The 22,317-nt window shown below is 44.4% G+C and overlaps 1 protein-coding gene across 1 annotated transcript in view; it reads left to right on the forward strand.

Annotated features, from left to right (window-relative positions):
• The window catches only part of CTSS (cathepsin S), a gene marked incomplete at both ends in the record, with an annotated part of 20,772 nt that extends 2,129 nt beyond the window's left edge, over nt 1-18,643 (forward strand). The window contains 6 exons of the mRNA XM_080690802.1: nt 3,798-3,920; nt 5,180-5,329; nt 9,511-9,738; nt 11,624-11,789; nt 14,884-14,986; nt 18,544-18,643. Of these exons, the coding sequence (XP_080546928.1) occupies nt 3,798-3,920; nt 5,180-5,329; nt 9,511-9,738; nt 11,624-11,789; nt 14,884-14,986; nt 18,544-18,643 (870 nt within the window). The remainder of the gene's footprint in view (nt 1-3,797; nt 3,921-5,179; nt 5,330-9,510; nt 9,739-11,623; nt 11,790-14,883; nt 14,987-18,543) is intronic.
• Between the last annotated feature and the right edge of the window lie 3,674 nt (nt 18,644-22,317).

Here is a 22,317-nt window from a genome sequence, read left to right on the forward strand (position 1 = left end):
GGATAAATAAGCAAGCAGTTGAGCCGTGTGTCAGATGGAATAAGTGTGATAGAGAATAAGAAAGCAGGGGTGAGCCAGGCGTGGTGGCACACGCTTGTAATCCTAGCATTTGGGAGACTGAGACAGGAGGATCATAGGTTTGAGGCCAGCCTCAGCTACTTAGTGAGGCCCTCCAAGACTTAGAATGTTTCAAAATAAAGAATAAAAAATAGAGTGGGGGTGGAGCTTGGAGGTAGAATGGCCCTGGGTTCCATCCCCAGTACCTCAAGAAAAAAGAGAGAGAAAGAGAGAGAGAGAGAGAGAGAGAGAGAGAGAGAGAGAGAGAGAGAGAGCGCGTAGGGGGTGGGGACTGGAAGGACCCTGGCGGTGGCAATGGGAAGTCTGTACATGGGATAGGAAGCTGGGGGAAGACCCCACAAGGATAGTGACATTTGAGCAGAAAATTGAGAGAAGCCAGGGGCCAGCAAAACAGAGATACGGCAAAGGCTCCAGCCAGGGGAGGGGAGGGAGCACCAGACCCAGAGGGAGGAGCACGGTGGGCATGGTGAGGAACAAGACGTCCCCACTAGAGTTCCTGTCCTGGCATGTGGACACACCACAAGATGTCACTGCCTGACTCTCACTTCCTACATTGGACTTTTTGTGTGTGTGTGTTTATGTGTGTGCGTGGTACTGGGGTGGAACCCAGAGGCTTTCTACCTCCCGGCTATCCTCCCAGACCTATTTTATATTTTATTTGGAAACAGGGTCTCACTAAGTTGCTGAGAGCCTCTCTAAGTAGCTGAGGCTGGCTTCGAATCTGCGCGATCCTCCTGTCTCAGCCTCCCAAGCGTGGAGATTACAAGCATGAGCCACCACGCCGGGCTATGAGGCATTCTACCTCCGAGCTACACTCCCAGCCCGATTTTTCATTTATTCATTCATTCATTCATTCATTCATTCATTTTATTTTGCGGTACTGGATATGGAACCCAGGAGCATTCAACCTCCGAGCTACACCCCCAGCTCTATTTTTTATTCTTTATTTTGAATACCAGTGCAATATGTTGATTTTCTTGTCCTTTAAGACATTCATTTATATAGAATAAAATGTACATGTTAACTCCTATAGAATAGCTGAAAACCCTCCACCACCAAGGCCAGAATAAGCTGTCGGCCCCATAAACAAACTTGTGCTTGTATCAGTTCCTTGGCTCGGGGAGCCTGCACCCTAGTTTCAGGCAGCAAGTGTGGATGTAGCCTCCTCTTCTCTGGGGCAAGATTTTACTATTACTCTCACGATGGACATGATGGGCATGCACGATGGAGATATTTTCAAAAAATGAAATAAATAAAAAACAAATTTAACAAAGTACAGGAAAGGAAAAAGACAAGTGAACTTTGGATAAGTTATTAAAATATGATACTAGGTAAAAGTCATGTTCAAACTGGGAGCGGTGGTGCAGGCCTGTAATCGCAGTACTTGGGAGGCTAAGATAGAAGGATTGGATGTTCAAGGCCAGCCTCAGCAATTTAGCAAGACCTTGTTTCCAAAAAATAAAATAAAATAAAATAAAATAAAATAAAATAAAATAGGGCTGGGGTTGTAGCTTCGAGGTTTGGAGGTAGAATGTCCCTGGGTTCAACACCTGTTACCACACACAAAATTCCTAACATTGTAGAAAGACAGACAGACAGAGAGGCAGAGAGACAGACACTGGCTATCCATCCACATATAGAAGAATAAAATTGGATGCTTATCTTACCCATATACAAGAATTTCTCAAAATGGACTAAAGACAAGCCAGGTGTAGTGGCACATATTTGTATTCCTAATACTTGGGAGGCTGAGACAGGAGGATCTCAGGTTTGCAGCTGGCCTCAGCTACTTAGTAAGGCCCTCTGCAACTTAGTGAGGCCCTGCTTCAAAATAAATAATATTTAAGTGGGACTGAAGATGTAGTTCAGTGCTGGAATGTCCCAGGGTTTAGTCTCCAGTACCACAAAAAAGGGGGGGCCGAGGGTATGGGTTGGAGCTAGACTGCCCCCGGGCTCAATCCCCAGTATTGAAAAAAAAAAAGGTGAAGTAAATTAGAAATATGGAAAATGAAGAAATACATTATTTGAAATAAAAACTCAAAGGGATAAACTCCAGACTCAGAAGAGTTGGCAAGAATCAACCATCTGAAAGGTAGTACCAAGGCATGTACCTGTAATGCAGCACAGAGAAATAAAAAGAAAACCTATGAAAGTCCAAGGGAGAGCTATGAGAGAGCGCTTGAAGCTCCAAAATACATTTTATAGGGGTTTCTGAAGGAGAGAATTAGATGGAATCAGCCAGGAATGGTAATCCCAGCATTTGGGAGGCTGAGGCAGGACGATCACAGTTCCCAGACAGCCTCGGCTACTTAGTAATGCCCTTGACATCTCTGTGAGACCCTCTTTCAAAATAAAGAATACAAAATAGGGCTATGGGTGTAGCTTGCAGGTAGAATGCCCCTGGGCTCAAAACCCAGTACCACACACTAAAAAAAAAAAAAAAAAAAAAAATAGATGGAATGGTTAGAAAAAAAAATACATGAAAAGATACTGGTTGAAGCCAGTCATGGTGGCGATGCTTATAACCCCAGCATTCAGGAGGCTGAGACAGGAGGATCCGGGTTCGCGGCCAGCCTCAGCTACTTAGTGAGGCCCTCTGCAACTTAGTGAGACCCTGTTTCAGAATAAAGAATAAAAAATAGGGCAGGGGGTGTAGGTCGGAGGTCAAATGCCACTGGGTTCTATTCCTCAGACCCGCAAAAACAAAAAACAAACAAAAAACAGCAAAAAAGTAAATAAAGAAACCCACATCCAGACACAGGTAATGAAGCTGCAAAACATCAGACAGCCGGGCGTGGTGGTGCACGCTTGTAATCCCCGCACTCGGGAGGCCAAGACGGGAGGCGAAGACAGGAGGGTCGTGTGGGTTCGAAGCCAGCCTCAGCTTCTTAGTGAGGCTCTCAGCAACTTAGACCCTGTTTCCAAATAAAATATAAAATAGGTCTGGGCGGATAGCCCGGAGGTAGAAAGGCTCTGGGTTCCACTGCCAGTGCCACAAAAATAAATAAATAAATAAATAAATAACTTTTTGCCAGGCATGGTGGTACATGCCTTTAATCCCAGAAACTTGGGAGGTTGAGGCAGAAGAATCACAGATTCAAGATCTCCTAGGCAATGTAGCAAGATCCTATCTCAAAATAAAAAATAAAAATGGTCTGGGATATAGCTCAGTGGTAGGGTACCTCAGGTTCAGTCCTTAGTAGTACACACACACACACATACACACACGCGCACAAACATTTTAGCATGTTAAGGAGAAATTCATTACATATATGATATATGTTAATATTATTTATTATATATTTCATATATAAAACATCACAGAAATTTGGAGCAAGAAATTATAATTAACATGTGAGTTTTAGCAGTGATAAATATTTTGAGGGTGATACTGGGGATGGAACCCAGGGGCCTTGTACTTCTACACTCCCAGACCTATTTTATATTTTTATTTGGAAACAGGGCCTCTGAAGCCAGTGAGGCTGGCTTCCTACCTGCGTGATCCTCCTGTCTCCGCCTCCCAAGCCTCCCAAGCGCAGGGATTACAAGCGTGCGCCACCACGCCCGGCTCTTTAGCAGTGACATTGCATTATTCACTTCTGTGTGTGCTCCCAGACAGACCCACATTTAGTAGGCCAGTTTGTAAAGTGCTGTTTTCATTACTGGCCATTTGTTTGCCGGGACGCAGCATACCGACAGTCTTTTTCCCTATGTTTTAGAATGAAGAAGCGGTACGGCGTCTCATCTGGGAAAAGAACCTGAAGCTCGTGATGCTTCACAACCTGGAGCAGTCCATGGGAATGCACTCCTACGATCTGGGCATGAACCACCTGGGAGACATGGTAGGCAGAGTGCAAATGATCCTGCTTGCACGTCTGGGTTAGCAGGATTTCCATCTCCCAGAAGCAATGTGAATCATAAACAACAAAAACAAAGAGAGCCGGGTGTGGTGGTGCACCCCCATAATCCTAGGATTTGGGAGGCCGAGATGGAGGATTGGAGGAGGATTGGAGGTTCGAGGACAGTCTCAGCAAACAGTGAGACGCTCATCAACCTAGTAAGACTCTGTTTAAAATGAAAATAAAATAGGTCTGAGGGCGTAGTTCAGAGGTTGAATGCCCCTGGGCTCAATCCCCAGTGCCATAAAAATAACAAACAGAAATATTTAAACCGGGTGTGGTAGCGCATGCTTGTAATCCCCGCACTTGGGAGGCTGAGACAGGAGGATCGCGCTGGTTCAAAGCTAGCCCCGCTGGTTTAAGAGACCCTGTTTCCAAAAATGAAAAAGTATAAAATAGATATGGGAGTGTAGCCCATATGTAGAAGGGCTTCCAGGAACCCCAGTACCACCAAAACAAAACAAAAAACAAACAAACAAAAATAGAGCCGGGCGTGGTGGCATGCGCTTGTCATCCCAGCATTGGGGAGGCTGAGACCGGAGGATCACAATTTGAGGACAGCCTCAGCTACTTAGTGAGGCCCTCCGCAACTTAGTGAGACCCTGTTTCAAAATAAAGAATAAAAATAGGGCAGGGGGTGTAGCTCGGAGGTAGAATGCCCCTGGGTTCCATCCCCAGACCCGCAAAAAAAAAAAAAAAAAAAAAAAAAAAGAAGAAGGAAAAAAAAGAAGAAAAATATAGCCAGGGTTGAGGTGTGGCTCAATAGCAGAGCTCTTGCCTAGCAAATGAGACCTGGGTTCAATCACCAGTGCTACAGGAGAGAGAGGGGGGGGGGAGGAGGGAGAGGAGAGAAAGGAGAGAGGACGAAGAAGAGAGGAGAGAGGATGAGAATAGCCATGTGTTCAAAGCTAGAATATGGTAAAATTCAAGGGCATAAAAATATGTGCAAGCCGAGCGTGGTGGCGCACGCTTGTAATCCCAGCATTCGGGAGGCTGAGACAGGAGGATCACGGTTCGCGGACAGCCTCAGCTACTTAATGAGGCCCTCTGCAACTCAGTGAGACCCTGTTTCAAAATAAAAAAATAGGGCGGGGGTGTAGCTCGGAGGTCAAATGCCCCTGGGTTCCATCCTCAGACCCGCAAAAACAAACAACAACAAAAAACAATATCTAAGTGAAAGGGGACATTTATTTGCTTTGTAGACCAGCGAAGAAGTGGTGTCTTTGATGACTTCCCTGAGAATTCCCAGCCAATGGCAGAGAAATGTCACTTACAAGTCAAACCCTAATCAGAAGTTGCCTGATTCTGTGGACTGGAGGGACAAGGGGTGTGTGACCGAAGTGAAATACCAGGTGAGTGCCGCTGTGTCGCAGGAGGGCTCCGTTCTCTAGCTAACTGCGAGATGGGGTAGTGACTCTTAAAATTTCTTGTGTGACTTTCAATTTTTTTTTGGTTATCTTGTCTTCCCAAGTAAAATTTAAGCTCCCTGAGGGCCAGAATCATATGCTAAACTTTTTTTTTTCCGGTCCTGACCTACACCTCAAGCCCTATTTTTTTAGTTATTTATTTTATTTTATTTATTTTATTTTAATTTTGGTGGTACTGGGGTTCCTGGAAGCCCTTCTACCTCCAAGCTACACTCCCAGACCTACTTTTACATTTTTATTTGGAAACAGGGTCTCCTAAACCAGCATGCGCGGCTGGCTTCGAACCTGCGCGATCCTCCTGTCTCTGCCTCCCAAGCGCGGGGATTACAAGCGTGCCCCACCACTCCCGGCTGATTCTTTATTTTAAACAAGGTCTCACTGAATTGCAAAGGGCCTCACTAAGTAGCTGAGGCTGTCCTCAAATTGCAATCCTCCGGTCTCAGTCTCACAAATGCTGGGATTACAAGCGTGCGCCACCACGCCCAACTAGATCACAAGCTACACGTGACCTATGGTCCCCATAGAACTTGAAACTCCAGTGGCAATAGAGCCATCATCATAGACAAAAACTGAAGCACAGAGCTGGGTCGGAGCTGGTCCTACCTGGCGACTTTAGGGCCCCCAGCAAGCCAAGTACTGGACAATATTGCGTGTGTGAGAGAATCCTGTCCAGGAAGTTATTCTCCATCTACCTCATGAACTGCAGGTTTGAAGGAAAGGAAAGAACTAGATCAAGCTAAGGGTGGCCTAGAAATGGTACCAGGCAAGTTAATTCATAGCTAGGCTTGCACTGTTAAAATAGGAAATGGGTGCTTTGTAAGACTGTTGTTCCTGTGTTGTATTTTCCTTTAGTTTTTTTTTTTTTTTCTTGTGCATGTGTGTGTATGGTGGGAGGGCGTACTGGGGAATAAGAACCAAAGACGTTCTGCTTTCAAGATATAACCACAGGTTGGGTGTGGTGGCGCACGCTTGTCATCCCAGCATTCGGGAAGCTGAGACCGGAGGATCGCGGTTCGTGGACAGCTTCAGCTACTTAGTGAGACCCTCTGCAACTCAGTGTTTCAAAATAAAGAATCAAAAATAGGGCAGGGGGTGTAGCTCGGAGGTCAAATGCCCCTGGGTTCCATCCCCAGACCCGCAAAAAAAAAAAAAAAAAAAAAAAAAAAAAAAAGATATAACCACAGCCCTTTTCACTTTTTATTTTGAAACAGGGACTCACTAGGTTACTGGTACTTGCTGAGATTGTCTTCAAACCTGCGATCCTCCTGTCTCAGCCTCCTGTGACTGGAATTACAAGCATGCATCACCACACCCAGTTTTGCTTGTTTTTGTTTGTTTTTAAGCTAAAAAAATTCTAAATAACTAAGAGTAAAACACAAGTGTCTACATAGAGGTCAAGGTATGAAAGAAGATTCAGAGAAGCTGTCCTGGTTTGTAACCACTGAAGAAAATACAAAATTATCAATTAGTTAGCCAGGGGTGGTGGCACACACCTGTAATCTCAGTAATTGGGAGGCCCAGACTAGAAGTTTGAGCCCGCCTCAGCAATTTAGTGACACTCTCAGCAATTTAGCAAGACCCTGTTTCAAAATAACAAATCCAGGAGTGGTGGGGCTCACTTGTAATCCCAGCATTTGGGAGGTTAAGACAGGAAGATAGTGGTTGGCGGCCAACCTCAGCTACTTACTGAGGTCTTTTGCAACTCAGTGGGACCCTTTTTCAAAATAAAGAATAAAAAATAGGCCGGAGGTATAGCTCGGAGGTAGAATGCCCCTGGGTTCCATCCTTACCATTAATTAATTAATTAATTAATTAATCTGAGTGTAGTTCTGTGGTAAAATGCCCCTGGGTACCACAAAATAAATACATAAAAGTTTTTTAAAGGGCCAGTTGTGGTGGTGCACGCTTGTAATCCCGGCATTCAGGAGGCGGAGATGGTAGGATCGTGGTTTGCGGACAGCCTCAGCTACTCAGTGAGGCCCTCTGCAACTCAGTGAGACCCTGTTTCAAAATTGAAGGATAAAAAATTAGGGCTGGGGGTATAGCTCAGAGGTAGAATGCCACTGGGTTCCATCCCCAGTACCGAAAAAAAAATTTTTTTTATTTAAAGAAATTAATAGTACCTGGTCATGGTGGTGCATGCTTGTAATCTCAGTACTTGGGAGGCTGAGACAGGAGGACTGAGGTTCGCAGACAGCCTCGGCTACTTAGTGAGGCCCTCCACAACTTAGATAAGTCAGGTCTTTCCCCTCCCCCACATAGCGGGGACAGGAGGCGGAACCCTGGAGGCAGAGATATCCTGAGTCCCAGTGCTTAGAGACTCCAGGCCTCGCAAGACTACAAGAGGTCGCGAGAGAATCAGCGTTCCCACGCTTAGTCCCCCCCCCCAATACCGGTTTAAAAGCAGAAGAACTTCCTCCCTGCCCGCGTGTGACTCAGCGGCCCATGGGGAGGCTGGCTCACCCATCTCCGAAGGTGCAGATTAAAAGCAGATTCTGTACACCGCTGGATGATTGCCTCCTTCATAACCTCCCCAAACCTTCAAATCTTTACATTAGTGAGAACTTGTTTCAAAATTTAAAAAAAATAAAAAGGGCTGAGGGTGTATCTCAGGAAGGATGCCCTGGGTTCCATCCTCAGTACCGCATGCACACAAAAAAGAAGTTAATAGTTCCATTCATGATTTATTTATTCTTTCCCACTCATATATTTTTATTTCAACTAGTTTTGGGTTTCTTTTTTTTTCTTTCTTTCTTTCTTTTTTTTTTTTTTTTTTTTTTTTTGGTGGTACTGGGGGTGGAACCCAGGGGACTTTCTACCTCCGGGCTATACTCCCAGACCTTTTTTATATTTTATTTGGAAACAGGGTCTCACTAAGTTGCTGAGAGCCTCACTAAGTAGCTGACGCTGGCTTCGAACCCGTGCGATCCTCCTGTCTCAGCCTCCCAAGCGCGGGGATTACAAGCGTGCGCCACCACGCCTGGCTTTGGGTTTCTTACTAAACTAAAATTTCTCTAAAAAAAAAAAAAAGTTCGGGAAGACCCAACAAACTTCATATTTAGGTGTTAACTCTAAGTAATTTAATGAGCTCCTTTCCCTCGGTGCTTGCATTTTAAAGACCAAATTGTCTTTAACCAAATGCCATTTTGATTTGCTTCCTTTGGGTAGAGAGCTAGATGGGAAAAGGAGGAAAAAGAAGAGGGCATGTGGGGGGAGAGAATGAGTCATTATGGTGGAGCTCGGGACCCGCTGCGTCTTTTCAAACTAAGCAACTTTGCATTTTTCTGTGTGCTGAAGCCTCCTTGAAAAATACCTTTTGACACTGGGCGTGGTGGCGCACGCTTGTAATCCCCGCGCTTGGGAGGCTGAGACAGGAGGATTGCACGATTCGAAGCCAGCCTCAGCTACTTAGTGAGGCTCTCAGCAACTTAGTGAGACCCTGTTTCCAAATAAAATATATTAAAAAAAAAAAAGGTCTGGGAGTATAGCCTGGAGGTAGAAAGCCTCTGGGTTCCACCCCCAGTACCACACACACAAAAAAATAAATAAAAAGAAAAATACCTTTTGACTTAAAAAATTCTAAAGATAACAAGATAAGATGTTAACCTAGGATGAAAGCTTTTGTGTTTCAGGCATCATTAGGCAGGGGGAAGAAAACTTTAGGACAAGGAAATCATATCTCTTTGCAAAATCAACCGTAGGCATCTAACTCGCTTCCTTATTGCTGCAGATGGTAAGACTTGGCATATGCTCAGTGAGTACTAATTCTTAATATATTTTAACTTACCCGTTATGCTCTGAGCTCAGCTGTTTGTAAATCTCCATCGACATTTATCGACATTTATCATCAAATATTTCGCTTTCATTCCCATTGTCTGAGAGAGAAGGAAGTTAAAGTAGGGGACACCTATAGTCCCAGGATTCAGGAGGCTGAGACCAGAAGATCACAACACACACACACACACACACACACACACACACACACGTAGGGGAGCCCTTCTGGACTTTACTGGCAGAGCTGACCTGGTGGGAGTCGCCCAGCCGATGAATGCAGCTGCCCTTGCTGAAGTTTGACCATGGCCTTTGTGACCTTGTCTCTGTTTTAGGGCTCTTGTGGTGCTTGCTGGGCTTTCAGCGCTGTGGGGGCCCTGGAGGCCCAGCTGAAGCTGAAAACAGGAAAGCTGGTGTCTCTGAGTGCACAAAACCTGGTGGACTGTTCAACTGAAAAGTATGGGAATAAAGGCTGCAACGGGGGCTTCATGACCGAGGCGTTCCAGTACATTATTGACAACAACGGCATCGATTCAGACGCTTTCTATCCCTACAAAGCCGTGGTACGTTCCAGGCACTATTGAAACTGCTTTCAAAACACTGTATGAGCCGGGCGTGGTGGCGCACGCTTGTAATCTCAGTACTTGGGAGGCTAAGACAGGAGGATTGCAAGTTCAAGGCTAGCCTCAGCTACTTGTTGAGGCCCTCCACATCTTGGTGAGACCCTGTTTCAAAATAAAGAAAACCAGCGCTTGAGAGGCTGAGACAGGAGGATCACACGTGTTCAAAGCCAGCCTCAGCTACTTATGAGGCTCTCAACAATTTAGTGAGACCCTGTTTCCAAATAAAATATAAAATAGGTCTGGGAAAGCTGGGCGTGGTGGCACATGCTTATAATCCCAGCGCTTGGGAGGCTGAGACAGGAGGATCGCACAGGTTCGAAGCCAGCCTCACTACTTATGAGGCTCTCAGCAATTTAGTGAGACCCTGTTTCCAAATAAAATATAAAATAGGTCGGGGAAAGCCAGGCGTGGTGGCGCACGCTTATAATCCCAGCGCTTGGGAGGCTGAGACAGGAGGATCGCACAGGTTCGAAGCCAGACTCAGCTACTTAGGCTCTCAGCAACTTAGTGAGACCCTGTTTCCAAATAAAACATAAAATAGGTCTGGGAGCATAGCCCAGAGGTAGAAAAGCCCCTGGGTTCCACCCCAGTACCACTAAATAAATAAATAAATAAATAAATAAATAAATAGGTATGGGAGTATAACTCAGATGTAGAAAAGCCTCTGGGTTCCACCCTCAGTAACACACACACACACACACAGAGTAACACTGTACGAGTGCTAGGCATAGTGGTGCAGGCCTGTAATTCCAGCACTTGGGAGACTGAGACAGGGGGATCACAGATTGGAGACTAGCCTTAATTTTACAAGACCCAAATAAAAAATAAAATAGTGCTGGGGGTGTAGCTTTGAGTTAGAATGCCTTTGAATTCAATCTCTAACACCACAAAAAAAGAAAGAAACCCAAATTTAAAAAGAGTGTGTCTCCTCTTATCCTCTTAATCTTGTGTGTGGGAAGGGGGGTAACTGGGAATAGAACCCAGGGGCATTCTACACCCCTGTTCTTATTTTTTAGTCTTTTTGTGTTTTGAAACAGGGTTTCACTGAGTTGCCAAGGGCCTCGCTAAGTAGTTGAGGCTGTCCACGAACCGCGATCCTCCGATCTCAGCCTCCCGAATGCTGGGATTACAAGGGTGTGCCACCACGCCTGGCTCTCCTCTTATTCTTATCCAGTGGATTTTGACAAAGTCTAAGGACTAGCAAAAGGTACAGAAATCTGCAAGTTTATTTTAAGTCAGGGAAAGACAGAAGACAAAAGCAGTGCCCCCCTCACGGGCGAGGTAGGAGTCCCTGTAGAGAGTGACCACCAAGGCTCTTGGGAGATGGCTTCTAAACCTCACTGAGGTTCCTCATCTGCTCTTTTATGATTGGTCAGAATTGGGTGTGGGAGGACCAATGTATTTTGCATAATTGCAGTCTTCAGTTTGAACTGATATCGTGTGGGCTGGTGGGCCCTGACCTCTCAGCATCCACAGATCTCTCACCTACCTCCCTGCTCACCTCCCCCTACCTCACAGAAGGGATGCCGATGGCCTTTTGAGTCTCCTGTTCCCAGCCTGGCATGGCGGTGCACGCTTGTAATCCCAGGCCTTGGGAGGCTGAGACAGGAGGATCGCACAGGTTCAAAGCCAGCCTCAGCTACTTAGTGAGGCTCTCAGCAGCTTAGCGAGATCCTGTTTTAAAATAAAATATAAAATAGGTCTGGGGTAGTCCGGAGGTAGAAAGCCCCTGGGTTCCATCTCCAGTACCACAAAAAAAAAAAAAAAAAAAGGAGATTAAAACATACTTTCTTATCTGATTTATATATATATATTTTTTGGGCAGGAAGAAAAGTGTCATTATGACTCAAAATATCGTGCTGCTACATGTTCGAGGTACACAGAGCTTCCCTCTGGCAGTGAAGATGCCCTGAAAGAAGCTGTGGCCAATAAAGGACCTGTGTCCGTGGGCATAGATGCGGGCCGCCCTTCTTTCTTCTTCTACAAAAGTGGTAAAAAAAAAAAAGAAAGAAAGAAATATTATCCTCTTGCTATATACTGTCCTTGTACTCTTTTTTTATTATTTTTCTTTTTTTCTCTTTTGCAATACTGGGGATGAAACCCAGGAGCATTCTATCTTTGAGCTACACCCCCAGCCCCATTTTTTATTCTTTATTTTGAAACAGGGTCATTATTTTGAAACAGGCCCCAGACCGGCAAAAAAATAATAATAAAAATAAAAAATAAATTGAGGCCAGGCGTGGTGGTGCACCCTTGTAATCCCATTACTTGGGAGGCTGAGACAGGAGGATCTTACAGGTTTGAAGCCAGCCTCAGCTACTTAGTGAGGATCTCAGCAACTTAGTGAGACCCTGTTTCCAAATAAAATATAAAAAAATAGGTCTGGGAGTATAGCCCGGAGGTAGAAAGCTTCTGGGTTCCACCCCCAGTACCACAAAAATAAATTAATTAAATAAAATAATAATAAATAATTGGGATACTGGGATGTTATACCTCCGACCTATGCCCCCCTACCCCCGCCACCTGGCATTCTGTCTCTGAGCTACACCTCCAGCCATATTTTATTTTTTATTTTGAAATAATGTCTCATTAAGTTGCTGAGAGCCTCACTAAATTGCTGAGGCCTGTGGAACCTGCAACCCTCCTGTCTGCCTCCCAAGTGCTGGGAGTACAAGCATGCAGCACCACGCCAGGTATACCTAATGTTTCTTTTTTTTTCTTTTTTCTTTTTCTTTTTCTTTTTTTTTTTTTTTCTTTTGGTGGTACTGGGGGTGGAACCCAGAGGCTTTCTACCTCCAGGCTATACTCCCAGACCTATTCTTTTATATTTTTTACTTTGGAAACAGGGTCACTAAGTTGCTGAGAGCCTCACTAAGTAGCTGAGGCTGGCTTCGAACCTGCGTGATCCTCCTGTCTCAGCCTCCCAAGCGTGGGGATTACAAGCGTGCGCCACCACGCCCAGTGTAATGTTTCTTTTTAAATTGATGCTTAAAAAATTATATGAAGCTACCAGGCATGGTGGCGCACGCTTGTAATCCCCGCTTGGGAGACGGAGACAGGAGGATCCCGCAGGTTTGAAGCCAGCCTAAACTGGCTTAAGAGACCCTGTTTCCAAATAAAATATAAAATAGCTCTGGGAGTGTAGCCTGGAAGTAGAAGGCCCCTGGGTTCCATCCCCAGTACTGTGGCGAGCCGCCATTAAATTCCTCCCCCGTGTTATCCTCCTCCTGGGCCACCGCCATCCTTACCATCCTCCACTCAGGGATCTCATAATTCCTTTTGCCCTCAAGTTTGGTCACGTGTTAAAACTGAGCTCCCATTGGCCTTTCCTATTTTTCAAGATACACAGGGCGCTTGTTTTTATGAACCCCTTGATTTTAAGGTCATTAAGGCATTAGCAGAATCAGTTTGCATGTATGGGGTTACAGCTTCCTTTACATTAGCCCAAGTGGAAGCTCTGGCTAGAAACTGCATGACGCCAGGGGACTGGAATGGATTAACACGAGCGTGCCTCACCCCTGGACAATTTTTGGAATGGAAGGCCTTTAACATAGAATATGCCTCTGATCAGGCTGCTGCTAATGCTCTTGCTGGAAATCCTCAATGGGATCGAGATATGATTTTAGGACAAGGGCTACATGCCCAAAACCAAACCCGACTTCCTTTGGAAGTTTATAATCAAATAAATTTTTGTGCTATTAGAGCATGGAAATCCCTTAGGAGCTCAGGGGAATCTGCTGGTAATCTAACCAAAATTATACAAGGACCTACCGAGCCATTCGCAGATTTCGTAGCTCGTCTCCTTGAAGCTACAAGTCTGTAGGACTAGTCATTGGCCGAGCTTCATCGTTGACATTAGTTTGGCCAAAGGACTGTCATCTTGGATAACTCGTGCCATGAATCATCTAAAGGAATGGGCTGGATTGGGGGCCTTGATGGGATTATTGGTTGTGGCTGTGTTGTTTTGTGTCTGGTGCATTGCTCGTCTTCGCCAAAGTTTTAATCATAATACAGCCATGTTTATACAGGCCTGTGTGGCTATCAAGGCGGGACAATCACCCCAAGCCTGGCTCGCGGCAGCTAAGGCATAATGGCTCAGGTTGCAAGGCAAAGCACTGCAGCTGAGGGCACAAGTTTGGTCCTCGGGAAGAGTACGCTTGACTGCACATGGGTTAGGCACCCAAGTACCCGTCCCTAGAAAAAGGTGCCAGTGATTAATAGGGGTCAAACCTCTGCTCTTACCTGTTGCCTATAAAAACAAAAAGGGGGAATTATGGCGAGCCGCCATTAGAAGATGGCGCCGGCTTCCTGCCTCTGAACTAGAAGATGGCGCCATCTTCTAATGGCGGCTCGCCACACAGTACCACCAAAAAAAAATATATATATATATATATATATAATATATATAAAATATATATAATATATATATTATATGAAGCTGAAAAAATATTTCCTAAACATTCATTAAAGGTGAAACATTGTAGTTATACAAGGTAGAAGATTATTATGTATATATATATATATACACACACACACACACGGATATATACATATATATACATATATATACATATATATACATATATACATATATATGTGTGTGTATATATTTTTAACATCATTTGAAAGAACATTTAGCCAGGTGTGGTGGTACATACCTATAATATCTGGGAGGATGAAACATAAGAATTGTGGATTTGAGGCCAGCTTCAGCCACTTAGGGACTTTTTCTTTCCATCTTTCTTTCTTTTTTTCTGGTCCTAGAGATTTAACCCAGAGGCATTATACCTTCAAGCTACATCCCCAGCCCTATTTTATTATATTATTTATTTTTGGGTGGTACTGGGGATGGAACCCAGGGGCATCTGAGTTACACCTCCAGCCCTCTTTTTTTATTCTTTACTTTGAAACAGGGTCTTACTGAGTTATAGATGGTCTCACTAAGTAGTTGAGGCTGTTCATGAACCATGATCCTCCTGTCTCAGCCTCCCAAGTACTGGGATTATAAGCTCCGCCACCACGCCCGGCTCACCCTTTATTATCATAAGTATTCACTCATTTTCCTCACCCAAATTTTCTTCTCAGGTGTCTACTATGACCCATCCTGTACTCAGAATGTGAACCATGGTGTACTAGTGGTTGGCTATGGTAACCTTAGTGGAAAGGACTACTGGCTTGTAAAGAACAGGTAATATATCTGCACATTCTGTGTATGTAATTTAATCGGGAATTCAAGGAGGCCTTGACCAGTGTGCTTGTGTGGTGGTGGTGATGTTGACAAGGGTAAACATTTATAGCTTCTTACAAAGTGCAATTCTCAGTTACTCAGCACTGCATTTCTCCAATTGCTACCCTGGCTCCACCGCTGTTTTTATTAGTATTGACTACAGCACTTCTCTCTCCATCTTCAGTATCTGTTTTGAACACAGATTCCTCTATTTAGTCTCCAGATATTGCTGTTTCCCCCAGTGTTCTATCTTCTGCTCATTACATTATTCATGAGAGAGAGAGAGAGAGAGAGGGAGAGAGAGAGAGAGAGAAAGGTGTGGAGAGAGAGATTTGGGATGGAACCCATGGAGACCTATACTCCCAACCCTCTTTTATTTTATCTTTATTTGGAAACTGGTTCTAAGTTGCTGAAGGCCTTGCTAAATTGCTGGCTGGCTGTGAACCTGTGATACTTCTGTCTTGGCTTCCCAAGTTACTGGGATTACAGACGTGCACCACCATGCCTGTTACTTTTTTTTTTTTTCTTTTTTCTTTTTTTCTTTTTGTAGTACCAGGGACCAAACCCAGGGGCATTATTCTACCTCCAAACTACATGCCCAGCCCTATTTTCTATTTTTTTTCCAGGTCTGGGAATGAAACCCAGGGGGGCATTCGACCTCCAAGCTATACCCCCTGCCCTATTTTTTATTCTTTATTTTGAAACAGGGTCTCACTAAGTTATGGAGGGCCTCAACAGGGTCTCACTGAGTTGTAAAGCACCTAAGTAGCTGAGGCTATCCATGAACTGCGATCCTCCATCTCAGCCTTCCAAGTACTAGGATAACAAATGTGCACCACCATGCCCAGCTACCTAACTACCATTTATTATTTATTTATTTATTTGCGGTACTTGGAATGGAACTCAGGGACATCCTATCTCTAAGCTATACCCCCAGCCCTATTTTTTATTCTTCTTTTTGGAAACAGGATCTCTCTAAGCTGCGGAGAGCCTCACTAAGTAGATGAGGCTGGCCTGTCTCAGCCTCCCAAGTCCTGGGATTACAGGCACGCACCCCCAAGCCCAGTTGCCTTTTTTGCTTTATAAACGCTGCACTACGCTTCTTCCCTGACATCTAGGACACACGACTGTCTAGACTCCTCCCACCACAGCAGCCTAAGTCTCGTGTCTTGTGTTTTGTTCGTCCACCTGTCCCTTGCACGAGTTTGCTGCACCAAAGAAGACACTGGAATTCCAACTGCTGCCGTCATGTGCACGATTCCCACTTCACAGTCTCTAAAAATGACCTCTCTCCCAAGCAACAGACTTCCCGGTCCAGCTTCCGACTCGGCAGCTCCGCCAGAAACACCCAAATTTCCCTCCCACTTACAACATACGCACATGCTCTCACACTTGACAATTCTAAAAATTCCTTCTCTCCCTGTATCCCAACTCTTCCTCATCCCCATCCTTGAAAAAGGCTTTAGAACAAGCTCAAAGAAAATCCATCCCTTATTTGGGCTATATGTTGCCATCTCCAGATTACAAAACCCTGGCACTAATATGGACTCCGCTCTTCTTCCCTCAACCAACACAGTCCTGTCCCTTTGGCCTCCAAGTCACAACTTATATGTGTATTCTCTTTTCCATTCCCAGTGGCCCCGCTCGAGTTCAGGTTCCTTTCTACCCAGCTGTAGCGGTATCTTGTGTGTGTGTTGGTGTGTGGGGAGAGGGTACTGGGGATGGAGCACAGGGGCATTCTATCTCTGAGCTACACCCCCAATTGATTAATTTATTTTTATGGTACTGGGGTGGTACCCAGGGGCATTTTACCTCCAAGCTACATCCCCAGCCCTCTTTTTTTTATTTATTTATTTTTTTTTGCAGGTCTGGGGATGGGACCCAGGGGCAATCAACCTCTGAGCTACACCCCCTGCTCTATTTTTTATTCTTATATTGAAACAGGGTCTCACTGAGTTGCAGAGGGCCTAAGTAGTAGCTGAGGCTGTTCGCAAACCACTATCCTCTTGTCTCAGCCTCCCGACTGCTGGGATTGCATGCGCCACCACGCCCGGCTTATTCTTTTTTTTTTTTTTTTTTTTTGGTGGTACTGGGGTTCCTGGAAACCCTTCTACCTCCAGGCTACAGTTCCAGACCTATTTTATATTTTTATTTGGAAACAGGGTCTCTTAAGCTAGCAAGGCTGGCTTCGAACCTGTGTGATCCTCCTGTCTCTGCCTCCCAAGCATGGGGATTACAAGCGTGCGCCACCACGCCTGGCTTAAACAGGGTCTAAATTGCAGAGGGCCTCACCAAGTAGCTGCTGAGGCTGTCCTCGAACCACGATCCTCCTGTCTCAGCTTCCCAAATGCTGGGATTACAAGCGTGCGCCACCACGCCTGGCTCTTTTCTATTTTGAAACACGTTAAAAAAAAATTGCTAAATAGTTGTGGGCCTCCCTAAATTGCTGATGCTGGCCTCAAACCTTCAATCCTCTCATCTCAGTCTCTCAAGTACTGGGATTACAGTCTTGTACCACCACATCTGACTGATATATTTTCTTAAAATACATATCATGTCAACTCATGCTCAAACATTCTAAGTAGTTCATCATTGTTATCAAAATAGTGTCCAAACTCCTTAGCAGGCATTCAGTTTTCTCCATTATTTCACTTCCAACATTACATTCAAGGCATTTTCCCCAGTGTATTCTCACAGCCACACTCTGGCCACCAGGGTTTGTTTTTGTTTTTGTTTTTGTTTTTGTTTTTGTTTTTGTTTTGTTTTTTTTCAGTACTGGGAATGGAACCCAGGAGCATTCAACCTCCAAGCTTCACCCCCTGCTTTTTTTTTTTTTTTTTTTATTATTTTGAAACAGGGTCTCACTGAGTTGCAAAGGACCTCACTAAATACCTGAGGCTGTCTGCGGACTGAGATCCTCCTGTCTCAGCCTCCTAAATGCTAGGATTACAAGTGTGCGCTACCACGCCTGATTAATATCATTTGATTGAAGCCGGGCGTGGTGGCGCATGCTTGTCGTCCCCACGCTTGGGAGGCTGAGGCAGGAGGATCGCGCAGGTTCAAAGCCAGGCTCTGCTGGCTTAAGAGACCCTGTTTCCAAATTAAAAAAAAAAAAATAGGTCTGGGAGTGTAGCCCGGAGATAGAAGGCCCCAGGGTTCCATCCCCAGTACCACCAAAAAAAATAAAAAATAAAAATAATATCATTTGAGCCGGGCGTGGTGGCACACGCCTGTAATCCCCGTGCTTGGGAGGCGGAGACAGGAGGATCGCGCAGGTTCGAAGTCAGCCGCGCTGGCTTAAGAGACCCTGTTTCCAAATAAAAATATAAAAAATAGGTCTGGGAGTGTAGCCCAGAGGTAGAAGGGCTTCCAGGAACCCCAGTACCACACACACACAAAAATATATATATATATATATATACATATATATATATGTATATATATATATATATATACACACATATATATATCATTTGATTATTTTCATTTGTAATTTTGTGTCATTTCTTTTTCTAAAGCTGGGGCCTCAACTTCGGTGAACAAGGATATATCAGGATGGCAAGAAACAGTAAGAATCACTGTGGGATTGCTAGTTATCCCTCATACCCAGAAATCTAGAGGATCTCTTCAATGTGTAACAAGTCAAGAAGATGAAATATTTTCTCCTAATTTTACCTGCTGTATCCATAAGTGTCATAACCAATGTACATTTACAATACTAGATAGAAAATACATGTTGACTCTTTGTAACTGCGTATCTCTGAAGAAAGCTTGCAAAGTAAATGACATGCACTATACATATAACTGTGAGACCTGGGTCAATCTGTTGTGTTTGCCGTTGCCTTATTTTACACTCTTTGTTTTGTTAAATCTTGTAAATAGCCTTTTGTACTTTGATGATCTAAAAGTACTTAATAAATCAACTTCAAATTTCTGTCATTATCACATGTCTTTTTTTTAAAACAGCATCTCACAACCGGGCCTGGTGGCGCACGCTTGTAATCCCAGCATTTGGGAGACTGATACAGAAGGATCGTGGTTTGCGGACAGCCTCAGCTACTTAGTGAGGCCTCTGCAACTCAGTGAGACCCTGTTTCAAAACAAAGAATAAAAAATAGGGCAGGGGGTGTAGCTTGGAGGTCGAATGCCCCTGGGTTTCATCCCCGGACCCGAAAAAAATATAGAGAGAGAATAAAAAATAGGGCTGGGGATGTAGCTTGGAGGGAGCTACCTTGGAGTGTACTAAGGTTCCATCCCTAGTACCGCAAACAAACAAACAAACAAACAAATAAAAAACCCTAGCATCTCAGTGTGTTGCCCAGGCTGGCCTAGAAACTTCTAGGCACAAGTGATCCTCTTGCTTCAGCCTCCTGAGTAGCTAGAACTGTAGGCGTGTTATTTTTGCAAAGATATAAATAAATAGAGCCATGCATGTTGGTGTACCTGAAAATCCCAGTACTTGGGAGGTTGAGACAAGAGGATTAATTAGAGACTTGAGGACAGCCTCAGCAAGTAGTGATATTCTCATCAACCTAGTAAGACTCTATTTCAAAATAAAAAAGTAAAATAGGGCTGGAGGTGTACCTCAGAAGTAAAATGCCCCATAGGTTCAATTCTCAGCAGGCCCCACCAAAAAAAAAGGTACAAATGGGATTGGTTTTGTTCCTGATAATTCTGATTTGTGTTTTTCTTTTTTTTTTTTTCTTTTTTTTTTTTTTTTTTGCCGGTTTGGGGATAGAACCCAGGGCCATTTGACCTCTGAGCCACATCCCCTGTCCTATTTTTATTCTTTACTTTGAAACAGGGTCTCACTAAATTGCGGAGGGCCTCATTAAATAGCTGAGGCTGTCGGCAAACCGCGATCCTCCGGTTTCAGCCTCCCAAATGCTGGGATTACAAGCGTGTGCCACCACGCCCGGGTTGATTTGTGTTTTTCTTATAAAACTATGTAACTGTTGTTAATGTTTAACAAAAATATAACACCAAAACAGTGTTTTGAGATAATCTGCACAATAGTTTAAAAGGATTGCTGAAACTGACCTTCAACAACTGAGACTTAGAGAACAGTCAAGAAGTAAAACAGTCAAGTAAAACAGTAAAAATTGGCTAAGAAAAAGCATCCAATATTTTGGCCCTTGCCCTCCAAGGTCAAATAGGACCCAGGGTATAATGGGGCCTCACTAAAGGGCCCTGCAATTCTGATAAGTCATCTGACCCTCCAAAGAAGGTCATGAAGGCCTCAGAGATGAAAACCACCAGCATGTATTCTGTAAAAAAGAGGGTCATCAGAGGAAAAGAAGCCCCCTGTTCTTCAAGGGAAACCAAATGGTCAGCAAGCCCATGGCCCATCCTGGCAGATGGCACAACTGGCAAAGCTTCACTAAGTCCCTAAGATAACCATGAGGAGCCTGGACTGACCTCAACGGCAAAAAATGTTAGAAAAACTTGTTTGTCCAACATAGGGCTGTCTGCTTGAACATCCACAGAACAGTACCACTAGAGGGAAACGTGCTATTTCAGGGGTAACAAAAAAGGAGCTATCCTAAAGCCATTTATATAATACTTCTACTTTTAAACTCACATAAAAAATAAGATATGACATCAATGCCCAAAACCTCCCTCCAGTTTAGTAAGTCCTTATGATATGCTGTAAAGTTAAGCTTGTTTTTCTTGAGATTTTATGGGTCCAGGACCATCAGACACTACAAAAAGTGGAGATGCTTTCTTTTTATTTGCAGTACTGGAAATTGAAGCCAGGGGCATTCTCACTCTGATCTATACTCCCAGCCCTATTTTTTTTTAAGTATTTATTTATTTATTTATTTATTTATTTATTTATTTATTTATTGTGCTATTGGGGATGGAACCCAGGGGCATTCTGTCTCCTAGCTATACCCCCAGCCTGATTTTTGCTTCTTTTGAAACAGGGTCTCACTGAGTTGCGGAGGGCCTCACTAAGTAGCTGAGGCTGTCTGCGACCCACGATCCTCCTGTCTCAGCCTCCTAAATGCTGGGATTACAAGTGTGCACCACCACGCCCGGCTTTTAGTCTTTATTCTGAAACAGGGTCTAAATTGAGCCTCATTAAGACACTGAGGTTGGCCGCGAACCTGTGATCTTCCTGTCTCAGCCTCCCAAGTACTGGGATTACAAGCATCACCTCCATACCCAGCTGAGATTCCTATTTCTGTAAACTCCTGGAGGATCTGAGTCCTGTTCAAAATCCTATAGACCAAAAAACTTATTTAAGCTAAGTTAAAGACAACACAGTTGGATTTTTCTGGCTTTTTGCCTCAAAGACTTTTCACAGTATTATATATTATTATGACTCATGATCTCAGCCTCCCAAATGCTAGGATTACAGGTGTGCACCACCACCCATGGAAGATTTTCAACCAAGATAATCAGGCTTCCTCAGCCCTCCAGCTACCAATGTCTGAGAACAAAATCTCCGGTGAAGGATTACTTCTTCCACCGTCCTGTAGATCGTTCACCCTGAGATCCTGACTGAAGTACTCCAACAGGGCCAACTAACCAGCTGAAAGCAGTTAGAGCGGCCATCACCCCATTTCCCTAAGAGCAGTTAGGGGCACTTTATCAGAGGGGACCTGAGGCAGGCAGAGGACCTGGGAACAGATTAAAAAGGCCACCTGCATCCCTTCTGTCAAGTGGGGAGAGGCGAGCAGGGAGGTGAGAGACCAGTTGGCACCAGGAGACCAGGACCCACCAGCCCACAAAAAACAATTCTAATTAAGGATTGAAATTGGACATAATCCCAGCACTCGGGAAGCTGAAACAGGATGATCGTGGTTCTCGGACAGCCTCAGCTACTTAGTGAGGTCCTTTGCAACTCAGTGAGACCCTGTTTAAAAAATAAAGAGAATAAAAATAGAGCTGGGGGTGTAGCTCGGAGGTACAATGCCCCTGGGTTCCATCCACAAAAGAAAAAAAAAAAGATAAGAAAAAAAACCCAGAAATATTGGTTCCTAAAACCCTTTTTTTTTTTTTTTTTTTTTTTTTTTTTTGCGGGTCTAAGGATGGAACCCAGGGGCATTGTACCTCCAAGCTACACCCTCTGCCCTATTTTTTAGTCTTTATTTTGAAACAAGGTCTCACTAAGTTGCAGAGGGCCTCACTAAGTAGCTGAGGCTGTCCGCGAACCGCGATCCTCCGGTCTTAGCCTCCCGAATGCTGGGATGACAAGCGTGCGCCACCACGCCCGGCTTTTGACTCTTTTTCTTTTACTGGGGAATGAATCCAGGGGCATTCGGCCTCTGCGCTATGCCCCAGCC

The sequence above is a fragment of the Muscardinus avellanarius genome (genome assembly GCF_963383645.1).
Source record: "Muscardinus avellanarius genome assembly, chromosome: 3".
NCBI classification, from domain to species: Eukaryota; Metazoa; Chordata; class Mammalia; order Rodentia; family Gliridae; genus Muscardinus; species Muscardinus avellanarius.